The sequence below is a fragment of the Mastacembelus armatus genome, chromosome 4, assembly GCF_900324485.2.
Source record: "Mastacembelus armatus chromosome 4, fMasArm1.2, whole genome shotgun sequence".
In the NCBI taxonomy this organism is placed as follows: domain Eukaryota; kingdom Metazoa; phylum Chordata; class Actinopteri; order Synbranchiformes; family Mastacembelidae; genus Mastacembelus; species Mastacembelus armatus.
The window spans coordinates 9,140,760-9,153,867 of NC_046636.1; the positions used below are offsets into that span (position 1 = coordinate 9,140,760).

At 37.6% G+C, this 13,108-nt stretch overlaps 1 protein-coding gene across 1 annotated transcript; it reads right to left on the bottom strand.

Annotated features, from left to right (window-relative positions):
- gipc3 (GIPC PDZ domain containing family, member 3) lies at positions 1–13,108 on the bottom strand. The gene is made up of 7 exons (XM_026323289.2): positions 12,991–13,108; positions 11,120–11,528; positions 7,614–7,799; positions 6,721–6,901; positions 2,895–3,004; positions 2,139–2,217; positions 1–379 (listed from the first exon to the last, which is right to left on the bottom strand). The coding sequence occupies exons 2-7, from the start codon at positions 11,405–11,407 to the stop codon at positions 228–230; spliced, it is 996 nt and encodes a 331-aa protein (XP_026179074.1). The 5' UTR covers positions 11,408–11,528; positions 12,991–13,108; the 3' UTR covers positions 1–227.

Below are 13,108 nucleotides of genomic sequence, written 5' to 3' on the forward strand. Positions count from 1 at the left end.
TATAGATTTGTCTACAAATTCAGAAAAACAGTAGGAGGGATGTTCTGTTTTTGGATGGATTATTGTCAGGGAAATGGTTGGGTAATTGCAGCTAGGGTCATCCTTTTAGATTAAATGATTTTAAAATGAATGCAGTATTTGGGAAGGTAACAATAAAAGTTTTTAACAATTTTTCCAGTTGGACCACAAAACAGGACTCTCTCTTCTGTTGTCTTTATACTAATTGTCTACATTCTGCCATCCTTTACATCTCTCATAGCTTCCCATACATCAAACATAAACACATCAGGGAAAGCAAAATCTCCCAAAACCGAGTCCAAAGCCTCTGCGAAGTCATCAGGGTTCTTCTTATCTTTGCCTGCTTCTACAATGGTGGTTGCTGCAGAGAAAAAGGATACATAAGTGTATATTTCCATGTTTTAATCTGTTCTCTCTCTTACCTTGCAGAATTGGCCAATCAATCATTGGATTTACAAGCCAACAAGAGACAAAAAATTGAAATTAGTTCCCAGTTATTCAGAGATCACCTTTTAAGGTCTTATTTGTAATCCAGATACTAGCTTTTACACAAGATGCCCTGAGTTTTCTCAAGAAATGTCCCCCTTTGCCTCTTTTGGTTTTAACTAAAGCCAGTGAAAACAAGTGTGTTGGCTATGGGAGAGAACTTCAGTGATGTCAAAACTATTTATGAACTATTGTTAAAGTAGGTCAAATTTTTTAACAGCCAATCATATTCAGTGGGATACTGAAACAATGATGCGGATTACTGCATATATATACCATGTCATCTTCCAGTAGTATTTTATCTGGCATCATTTATATTAGGGCTTTTAAAAACATAAAATACACTGAAATGTGTACATGCGTCATATCCATGTACAGGAAATTCATTCAAAACTGAAAAAAAAACCTGTCTCCTATGTTCTTTATTTTAATGTTGTTTTGACTCGCATACTGTTACAAATATATTCAATGAAATGTGCCCAAAAAATGGCTGAAGAGTCTTCAACAGTCTTGAACAGATTCTCCTTAACTGCATTCTTGCCTTATCATGTGCTTCCAGAGAGGGGGTTAGTAGGCCATGCCATCATAAATCTTCAGGGCCCCATAACCAGACCACTCCCCAACTCCAACCTAATCATGCACATCCAGTGGCTTCATAGGCACCACTACAGAATGTTCAGAATACTGCTCATCCTGCTGGCACCCTTGCAATAATGGTGCCACCCCCCCTCTGCCCCAAGAAACGTGTAAGTCGGCTCAAAGAAATGTATTCCCAAGCTTAATGTACTATTGGACTATTTAAATCTGATCTCAGTTATGTTGGTGTCCCCCAAAAACAGGTCCTCAAAGAGTTTGGACATAAGCCAGATTTCTATGTGTCTGAAGATCTCTTGGCAAAAAGGTAGCTTGAATCCCCCATTATATAAACCAGAATTTTACACAACTGGGTAACCAGCAGACATTTGTCAACAATAATAGCTTGTCTGTTTAAAAAAAACTATGACAATAAATCAAGTTTAACATCTTACTCATCATAATTTTACTTCATATATAAATATAAATATGCAATATTTTTTTTTAAACCACAAAGTGAACAGTGCTAAACATTGGCCTATTCTGTGTTTGGTCAGAATTGCCAAATGTCATTTTGGAAATCAGGTTAATGACCTGAAAAGTCTGAGAAAGGACAGAAATGAAATGAAATTTTGTAATGCTGATGGAGATGTTCTCTCTGTCCCTACATGGCTTTTCTCTGGTAGTCCAGCTTTGTCAAACCGTTCAAAGACATGCAGTTTAGGGTCAGGTTAACTGCTGACTTTAAATTGTATTTAGGTGTGAATGTGACTGTTTGTTTACCAGCCCTGTTTGTCAACCCTGTGATAGACTGGCAGTCTGTATAGGGAAAATAGCACAGCACAAATATTAATAAGAAACAAACAACAGCTCTCTGAAGGCAGGCTAACCTTTCCTTTAATTCATCTCAGGGGCTAAAGCAGCTACTCTATCTCAGCTTGCCAGGGAAATATTGAGACACCACAGGCAACCAAGTCACAAATAATAGATTCCTGAGTTAGATTCTTACATCCAAACATACACTCATTTTAGGGAAGCAAGTGTCATGTACATGATCCTACCCAGCTCCAGATCTCTGATGCCCATATAGCTCTCCAGCAGGTCATCCACTTTCTTGGTGGCCTGTTCTTCAAACTCATCCTGCCGGCAGAGCAGAGGGGAGATTATTTGAAATTCACTGGCGTTCAAACTCTAAATATGGTGAGAGGCATTCTGTGAGAGTGTATCTTCCCATGCCAAAACGTCTAGGGGCCGACTATACACTTGGCTGTTTCTCATCTGTCATTATATTCCATAAATATCTCTAGGTTTGTAGATGATGAAACCTTTGGAGTCCATCGGTTTTGCTTGTAGGTGATAATTTTGCTTGGCAAGTGTTTGTAACTTTGCCACTTGAAAGCCAGTGAACCTTTTCAGCTTCCAGTCTTTCTTGAAGTGAAGAGGTCTGGGAGTTCAAATCACAGATCAGTGTAATGTGAAACATCCTGAGCTGAAGTGTAGGAAGGGAGGTCACTTCCAGCAAAGTTAAGAGACATTGTTTGTTAAGGATTAACAGATATTATGTGACTGTGTGTGTGTGTGTGTGTGTGTGTGATACTGGGTTGAATATTCTTCCGTTTAGCTCAGGTCATGTGTTTACTGTCACACATGGGGCAGCATTCTTTTAGTGGCTTTTGCGTAAATGGCTCTTGTGAAAGTCATCTTGTTTCTCAACACTAAAATGGAAGCCAAAACTGTGCGAATGTGCATGCATGTTGTTCTCTTAACACATCGAGGAGTAAAAGCCGTCACTGTCCAGCAGAGCATGTGAAACTCACCACTTCCTGAACTGTAGCAGCACCCTTGGAGCGAAGACGCAGCGTCTCCCTCCCATTCACCATCTTGCCCTCATTGGACTTTGGCGCTTTGCTCCTCATTCCAATCATATCTAAACACACAACAAACACAAAAATAGCAACAACCATTAAACAAAGTTAAAGAGACAATCTGTGGGATTAATATTTATTTATTAGTAGCAGCATGATCTATTTTACAAAGCACTGTCCTGGGGTGCATTCTCTCTTTCTACAACATGGCCACTGTTAACCAGTTTCTTTCTGTTGAAAGAAGAAACTGATGTGTTGTCAAAAACTTAAACTCTTCCGCACTGTACATTATACCTGAGTAATGTGTATTCAGAAAAGACTAAAGCAAAATGGCATAGTTCACATTCCTTTGTCCTGATGTGTACTCACAAAAGATTATTGTTAATGGCACCAGCTGTTATTCATATTCAGTTTACCCAAGAAAAGAATGCTACTGCTGCTAGTTTTTAAACATGAAATATAGTTTTATTAAGTGATGCTTGGTGAATTGGATGTTTTAATGGATGAGTGTGTTTAAGAGATATGTTGCCTATATAAAAGAAAGGCCGGTGTGTAGTTGAGTGGTAATATATCACAGCCACAGAAATAAAACTGGAGACAGTAATGTTCAAATGATTTTATTACCATTATCCTTGATGTTTCCAGTAAGGAAGAGTTCTGTATTAGAGTAAATGTGACTTATGAATTTCTGATCCATCTGTTGTCAATTAAAGTTTTTTTTGTAGTTACAAGGAATGGCTATGAATCAGTTGCTGGCATCTACAGGAAAATTTTACTAAATATCATTTTTAGCCATAGCCATAGTTTTGAGGATGGGAATGTTTATCTCTTAGGCTCTTGGTCCAGTACAAAATATATAAACTATTGGGTGAATTGCAAAAAAATTTGATTTAGGTTCACCAGAAGATAAATGTGTTTGGTGATCCCCTGACTTTTCATCTAGTGCTGCCGTATTACTAATCCAGTGAAATATCTCAACTTGTACAGACAACATTCATGGTTCTTAGACATATCCCTGACGGGGGGGGGGGATCAGATTTTAAAAAAATGCATATGTGTTTATTGCGATTCAGCCCTTTAAACCCTTTCCTGAGAAAGGTCAGAGTTCAGCATCAGCCGCAGCATGTCACACCAATATTTAAGTCAGAGACTCAGGAAACAACTGTATCCGGTTTATCCATTCCAAAATACCTTATATGGTCTAAAAAACAGACACAGAGTGATGGCCAGATGTCTCGTAAATATAAAATATTCTGCTAATTGGAACTGAACTTTGTATGACCCATCTGTGGACCTGTGGTCTTTATAATTGTGATGTACAGTAGTTGCAAGAGTCAAAGTTCAGTTGGAAATCATTCTAATATACAACACTGAACACTTTGATAGTTTTAATTTAAAATACTAGTGAGCCCTCAAAACTGTTATACAATATATCAACTTTTTATTTCAAGGTTACCGTACTGTTTTCAAAAATTACACTCTTCACTGTTCTGTGTGCATGGTGTGGGTGTTTCTCCTCATTAGCCAGATTGTTTACCAAAGTGTAAACAATTTCTTCTGAGCCTTTTATGGTTAATTCTTTTGGTTTGATATCTTAACCTATGTTGAACTCCAAACATGAATTGCTGTCATTCTGTGGTCCATGCTGGATTCTGGCTATTTGAGACTTTTTGGGAAATAAGGAAATTCCATCTCTTTCACTTTCAATGTTAAAAATGGGGTGATAAATTATTTCACATATGGAATCTAATCCCTGGCAGTCATTCATTGTATAAGTTTCGGAAAGAAATTACATTTAAGAAATTACATTTACTTGTGTACACTCATCAAAATTGCATTTAGCAGGTTAATAGGCAGGTATCTGTGCCCTTGGTGTGGGTGAGGAGGATAGAGAGGATAGGGTTGAATGGAGGCGGATGATTCGCTGTGCCGAAAGGAAAAGAAGAAGATCATCACTTATATCGATCAGACCCTAAACTTCATTAACTGTAGACAAAACCACTGAGTGCCTGTTGTGGCAATAGAGAGTGCAGACACACAGAATGCATTTCTTGCAAGAAAGGAGCAGAACAGAATGAAAATAATTTTTCCATTACAGTGCCTAAGGTCTTTATCAATTGAACTGACTGATAATTGCAGTTGGCACAGCAGTGTGGTGGTTAGCACCGCCTCTTCACAGCAAGAAGGTTTTTGGTTCATATTCTGTTCGATCCTGGGGCATTTCTATGTGGCGTTTGCCTGTTCTCGCTTTACCTGTGTGGGTTTTCTCAGGGTACTCCGGTTTGATCCCGCAGTCCAAAGACATGCAGTTTGGAGTTAGGTTAATAGGTGACAGTAATTTGCCCCTGGGTGTGATTGTGAATGTGAAGGTCCTGTGATAGACTGGTCGTCTTTCCAGGATGTACCCTGCTTATCACCCAGTGTCATCTGGGACTGGCTCCAGACCGCACTGTGACCCTAAACTGGACTTGTGTGTAGTGTAGAGAATGGCTGGATTAATAGGTGTGGTAACAGTGTGATAAAAGATCCTAATCGCAAATAGGAAGTGGTCCCTTTGAACATGGATTTGGTTTCCTGTCTGATAAGCAATGTCATTGCCTCCCGCCCATTCTACAGAATCCACTCTGAAAAGAGGGTTTTCTTCTTTGATTCCCCTTTAAATCGAATAGAATTAATTAGCAACATATTGGAATTCTGACAAATAAACTATCTAGAAAAGGACGAATTGATTCATGGTGAAAAAGTGCAATGGACTTAATCTCACCTAATTTTTATTTTAAATGTTTAAATAAATCTCATCAGCTCATCTCATTGTACAGTACAAGATAACTATGTCCCTTAATCAATTTTAGCCAGATATTTAATAATTTACAATAAACATTTTGCAAAATTAATTTATAAGTTAGCACTAACATCCCTTTGGGTAAAAACATTATGAATTTTATTTAAAGTTTCAGTACATTAATTCTAGTCAAACGTGTCACCTTGTTGGCATATTTTTTAAGTAATCATTAATAAAAGTTATTTCAGTCTCTGAAATTCAAGAGTTTTTTTTTAAATACAGTGCATATTTATACATTTTGTTTAACAAAAACTATTAGTAATATATCACCAAATCAATCTCTACACAAGAATCTACTTACAAATGAAAAGATTTATTATGTTTCTGTGTTTCACTAGCACTAAATGTCTTGTGTAGAGCCACTTTTCATCAACTGTGACAGAAAATCTTTCTGGTTAATAGCTGAAAAACCACTGCCAAAATACAGGTCAGTTATTTGTAGCCCCCAAGTTTAATAACTTTCCCATACTCACTGGCAAGTAGTCAGTGTATCCTCAGTTAGTCTCCTTATCCTGTTTGGCTGATGACACATGGAAAAGCACTAGGGACTACTCATATCCCTCAACCATGGGGTCAGCTCTGGTGGTTTGGGGCTTACAGATTAGTAGGGATTTGCTATTGGTGCTACAACAGTCCTAACATAAAACACATACAATGGGAGCAGCTTTGGGGTTTAATGATATTGATATAATAACATTGGTGTTATGAATCACAATAAACACACATTTCTGCTTCTTATATGTGCTGGGAGCTTAGAATAACAGTGACAGGAAAAATGGCATTATTGTCTAAGTGTTTTCACTTGCTGGTTGTCAGAATCCAGTTCTCAAGGGAATGGATTTTTGACTTGAGTCGAAATTTGTGTTTATTTTTTTACTCTTTCTCTTTCTCATATGGTCTGTGAATTCCTGACACCATGAAACTTTTTACACTCACCAAAGGCTCTCTTGGGCCCAACCAGGCGGAGGGTGAATGGTACGCCTCTCGGTTGCTCCTTTAGCATCTTGGCCACTTCATAATGTCGACATCCTACGATGCTCTGGTCATTGATGGCCTCGATGTGGTCACCAATGCATACAGTCTTCAGCCTGTCTATGGTGCTGCCTTCTTTTATCCTCTGAAAAGAAATTATTAAATTAGATTAGATTAGATTAAGATTTTAAATATGTGTCAATACACAATTAGTAAATATCCATTCTAAGAAAAAGACAGATGGGCTAAAACTAAACTATCTCTATATGTTTTTGAATTTAGAGATTTCTGTGCTAGTCTTATCAACTGAAGACCAAAATTGTTTGTTTTATTTACTTTAAATATGCAATTGTCATGACCAGTCCGCATTTCCTTTTTGGGACTCTTGTTTTGTTAAATTTCCCTACGGTGTTTTCCCCGTCACTTCCTTGTTTTTGGTCACCTGACTAGTGTTTTGTATGAGTCTTTCACTGTAACTGCTGGTTTGTTGTCCACCCAGCTGTGTGTCAGTTCATTGTTTGCTGACCAGTCATATCTGCTATTCCTGCTCATCTTGGCCCCCTTGAATTTTTTCCTCACTACCCATCCGATCTCTTTGGATTTAATCTCTGGACTCTTCCAAGGCTCTTGGCTCATGTGTCAAGTTACTTCACTGTCTGTTATTTGTTGCCCTTAGTATTGTTTTCCCCTCGCTCATCTTCACTTCATCTTCACAGAGAACATTTACATTTTTTAATCACATAGCTGTAGACTGACATTTTAGACTGATTAACTGAATATGCAAAGGTAAAGAATAGCTCTAATACAACACCTAATTTTACTGTTCTTTAGCCTATTATGCTCAAAGACCCATTCACCTTAATGAAAGCATATCCAGCTCCATTGTCTGTAATAGTGAGGCCCAGTGCATCTTCTGTCTTTGTCACCTCCACCTCCTTGGTCTCTCCTCTAACATGAGCAAAAATGAAATCTTCCAGTCCAATCTGTCCCCCGAGTAGCTTCTGCATGTCCACTTTATGAGAGTTGAGAGTGCAGAACAAGATCTGGAGAAAGGACATTGATTAAAAAGAAAGACACAAAAGCACAATTTTATTTTGTCTTATTTGCAGAATAATGCAATCATGAATCCAAAAGCCAAACAGAATGAGCAGCAGCATACATCAACAGTTATATGATAAAAAATATATATTTATAATATTTTGTTTTGGTTATATGTTCATTATTTGGATGTATGACTGTTTTACTTTACATTTGCAGTGTTCATAGTATAGTATCCATAGTCTGTAAACAAGTTTAAGACCCAATTTTGCTTGTTAGTAATACTGTATAAAGAGTATTTCTTGAAAAACACTATTGTGACACACACTAGTACTGACCATTGTTTCAATACATATCTTTTATATGACCTACTTTGTTCTTTGTGCAAGTGTGCTTCAGAAGAAAAAGTGATTCTAATCTGAATAACATTCAGGAAACTAATGGAAGGAAATGGGCACAGGAACCAAGGCTGTGTTTTACCACTGTGTTTAACTTGAATTGTTTCCAGCTAATACCTACTGGAGATACCCATTAACAGATATCCACTTTGCATATGATGCAAAAATTGATTTTCTTATTCTCTAAAATTACATTCACTATTGACACATGCATCTGTAAACAGAAACAATTATGCTATTGTCCTTATCTCTTCCTTAAACCTTCCATTGCTTTTTGGGAAGGTTTTGTTTTGTTTTTGTTTTCTCCTATTTACTTTCCATGTCATAAAGCTGATTATAAAAAGAATATTAGAGAGTGACTAATTGATTCTCTTGTAGTTTTGCAGCATTATTTTATTTTCTCCTCTTGTTTTATTAAGAAGCAAATTGAGCCCATCGGAATGTCTTTAACTGTGCTGAATAAAGATTGAGCAGCAGAGGGCAGCATAGCCAAACAATTAGTTTCTCTCTTCCCCACATAACCCCAACTGTGGCCATTTTGTTATAACCATGATACCCTGTGTCCCAGAGAAGTTACAGCGAACAGACTAGTTAAGCAGACCATTTTCCGAAGTGCTAAAATCCTGGTTGTTTTCAAATTTGAAAAATCTCAAGATTTTAAAATATTATTCATATAGCATTTTTGCATTTGCTTTAGTTGGACTGAGCTTGTATATCATTTAGTATTCTAGGCTACTGTGTTATTGATCTATTACGGTGCATTTCTTAGTCTAACAACATGAAAAAGTCCCTCCAATTTTTATTTGTTGCTTAGAGCTAAAATTAGCTATTTTAAATAGTTATTATTAGTGGAAAAACTCCCAAGACTTATATTCTGCAATCTGAAGTTAAAGCTAAAGTTTAACTTTATAATCCATAATGTAAATTCATGATAACCTGGCTGAACGGTTATCTGATCTGCTGTTAGTGAAGTTCCTTTTTAGATATTGCTTGTAGTATCTAATTCTCCTGGAAGAACAGTGTGATTGCAGTCCAAGGTCTTCTCCAGCATCAAGTTGTACTGTAACTTTATGCTGCAGCTGTTTAGGTCAAGGAAATTGCTGCACTTCTCACTATCACCAACTCATTCCCTGATATTTCTCATACTAAGTCTTGTATCGAGAGGTCTGACTGTAGTTCAAGGTCTTGTAGATATACAGGTTGTTAAACTATTATTTAAATAATAACTGATTTTGAAACTAAACTATTTAATTAATGTGTCATTTCAAATAAGACCACAAAATCCAAGACGATTTACAGGCTGTAAATTTATCATTCTGGTGTTTGTTCTGGGTAATACTGTAAACAATATGATTTGTCTAATATCAGAAAAAATAAAGGAAATGTTTAAATAAATTGATTAATAATGTACTGTAATACCATGTGTCATAATTTTTCCTATATTTAATATTTAGAGTTTAGTAATGGAAACCGGCATAGCATAAAGAAGCAGGCTGACTCAGGGTTAGATGCCATGGCATGTATATCAGTCTATGTCTATCACTCATCTCTAGTTGTTCACAGTTGTTCCCTTCATGGTGGCCTTCAGAATGCTACTGATAAGTATTAGATAAGTTCAGTGTCAAATGTTTATTGTTTTATTGAGAGTTTTACCGTAATACACTGAAATACCATGTAGAGCAGTCGCTTATAGTACGTTTTAAAAGGTTCCCAGCTATTTACAGTCTATCATTGTACTATAATCTTGAACTGCACATACAATCAACAGCATTTTTAACAACAAAAAAAAAAGAAAAAGTGTAACTTGCAGTCATACCATTAGTGAATATGCTCAGTGATATTTAATGTTTCAATTACCACAGTTCTGGAGGCAAAATGTGAAAATGCGAGGCAAAAAATTGGTTTTCTGGACATAAAAAGTCTATTTACAGTCATCCCCCAATTATTATTTTCTACATACACATTTTCTTTTAATGCTGCTGTTGTATCTACTCCCAGCTGCAAGGGTTAAGCGAGTAGACGTCTTAAGGATTCTGGCCTTGTAAACGTCTGCTGCTGTAACCTGACTGCAGCCACACATTTGTTCCACCATAGAGCAAAGAACTCACTCTTTAATCCCATTAGTTTAACAATTGGTTTAGAGAAGATTTTTTTCTACATACAAATGTCACTTTATGCGCCATGTGGAATACTACTCAGACAGTCCAAGTCACTTAATGTTTTTTAATTTCTTATGTGGGTCAGAGTCTGAGAGACTAACCCAAGTGATATCATCCGGGATTATCTAGGATTGGCCTTGGACGCTATAGCATTATAACAAAAAAACTGTGTTTTTTAAGTGAGTGTGATTTTAATATTTGTAATATGATTCTGTAATTTAGGAATATCTGTGGAATCAGTAGGGATTCTGCTTATGCTGCTTCTACACTAAACCACTGGAGTAATCCTTTCCTTTTTTCTTGCTTATTTTACCTTTAATCTAGGTAAAGTAATTGGCTAAAACAATTTTGAGTATATTTGTATCTGTTTATACCTAGACATGGTAATGTGTTGTTCGACCTACTATTTGAATAGTTTTCGTAGCAAAAATATTTTTGTTTTATTTTGTCTGTACTTCATTCCAGGAACTTGTGTCACAGTATGTGTGGAGTTTCTGACTACCAAACATTATTTGGTTATTTGTTTCCACTATTGATCCTAATCAAGGCCCAAATGAAGTACAATGTCAGTAATGACGCCAAATGATCTTCAAAAGTGCATCATGGAAAAAAGCTTCTAATGGAAACCTAATACCCATTTGCAGCTGACCTGCTAGACCAGAAATGCAAGAAGGGAATACAATCAACATTTCTGAAATCTTATTCATTGGAGATATCACTATTTGGCCTGATCATGTTTACGTAAGTGTAATTGTATTTGTTTTGTACCTCTGATGGTGAGATGTTGAACACTTCTGCGATCTTAGCATACAGCTCCTTGACGTTGGTGAATCCATGTATGCGGCCTGTGGGACTCCCATGAGCCAGCTGGGTGTGGAAGATGAGCTTAGGTCTCGAGTATTCTGATTCTGGTGGCCCTGGAGGTGGCAGTGAAGGAGGAGGAAGTGGAGGGGCTGTGGGCTCCACATTTTTCTGACCCTGAGCCCTCTTCTCTTCCATGGCCTCAGCCCCTCCTGCCTTAAAGTCCTGTGGGCTCATAGCCTCCCCGTTCTGCATCGGCCCCAGCTCAGGTTAGGTCCTCCTGTGGGAGCTCTGGTGGTGGACTGCTGAGACAGAAACACTGTCCTTCCCCCCTGCTTAGCTGAGCATCCACCCAACCAGCATGCCACCCAGAGCTCTGGGGTGAAGAGCACAAATGAATTAGTTATGAGACTAGCCTGGTAACAGTAGCTGGAAGAGGCCAGCCAGGCCCTACCAGGTAGAAATCCAACACCCTTTCAAGTGGGGTTTGTATGTGTTACACCTGGGCCCTCTGGCAGCTCGTGCATTAGAAAACGCAAACAAAACACATCAGGTAAAGGTTTCCTCATAAAGATGATACAGTTTATCATATCAGTTTGGCTGGGAGACAAATTATACACACAATCTTGAATGTGTGAATCTCCTTGTCAAGTGTAAAAAAAATGCCCAGAATATCTACAGAAGCCTTCCAATGTGGGACACTTGTAGGTGGCCACAGACAATGTCACAGTGTTACAGGTAATATGATATATAGGGGGAAAAGTGCCCCTTCGTTGGCCTCATTGAATGAAAAAGGCTGGTGCTGGGGTGGTTCCTTGATGATGCACTGACCTTTCTGACCCCATAGACAGCCCACAGATACACAGGTGGTAAAAGGTTTTACCAGAAATGCATTTCTGTCAGTTTTTTTTTTTATAAAAGCTTATTGAATTTAACACAATTTGTAAAAGGAAAAGATACATTTCGTGAACTGTGAAAAAAATACCTAATGACAAAAAAAATAGTGCTAAGGTCCAGTATAATGGATGATGAGACATGTTTTCTTTTCTAAATGCTGTATTTGAGACTGGCTGAAATTTCCACTCATCAGCTGACCCAAACTTTAATCAGGCACAAAAGGTTGGACAATGAGAGATAGATGTTTTGCTAGTTTTTCTTTAAAGCTATAGATCAACACAGCTGTGACATGATCAAGATGTTGCCATTTTGTTCTGCACTGGTGATGACTAGCCCTTAATAATTTTATTTGTCTCACTTTGTCCCATGTGAGGCATCATTCCCATAAATTGAGGACATTTCTATTAACAGAAACAAAAAGCTATCTATCCCCTTCAGATAGGAAATTCCACAAAAATCACATTTTAAAATTTCAGCTGGAAATGTGTCACCAGCATTGCAATTCCATTGTACATGCCTTCAAACAAAGATCCCAAATAGTATGTATTCAAACTAAAGGAGGGTTTAAAGATGCTCAGATAGGTTGCTGATTTTAAATGCCTGAGGTTGAAAAGCCTTCCTATTTGAATGGCAGTCACACTGAAAGTGCAAAAACAAAGGTGTATGATGCAGTAGCATACTGACTGAATTTGATCATTTCTTTCAGACATCTTTAAAATGTTATTTCTGGCATGTACATTTATGATACTGAGTATTTCTGCCTGGGCTTTCATGTGTATACAGCATACTGTGAAAGTATAACCTAAGCATAAACACAGCTTATGTACAGCTTATGATACCCTTTTCTACTCCGCTTTATAAGCATTTCTGTACACCTGTGCTGGCTGCAGCTGTCTTTGCGTCATAGCCTTGTTTTTCCAGGCCAAGTTGTTGCTACCCACCCAAGGTCAGAGTATTCACTCCAGCAGCAGATAATAGGGATCTCTCTGGTCATAAGTCCTCAAAGCCACATCCATAGAAGAGAAAACAAACAGCAAACAGATGTCTTCTGAGTTAGGG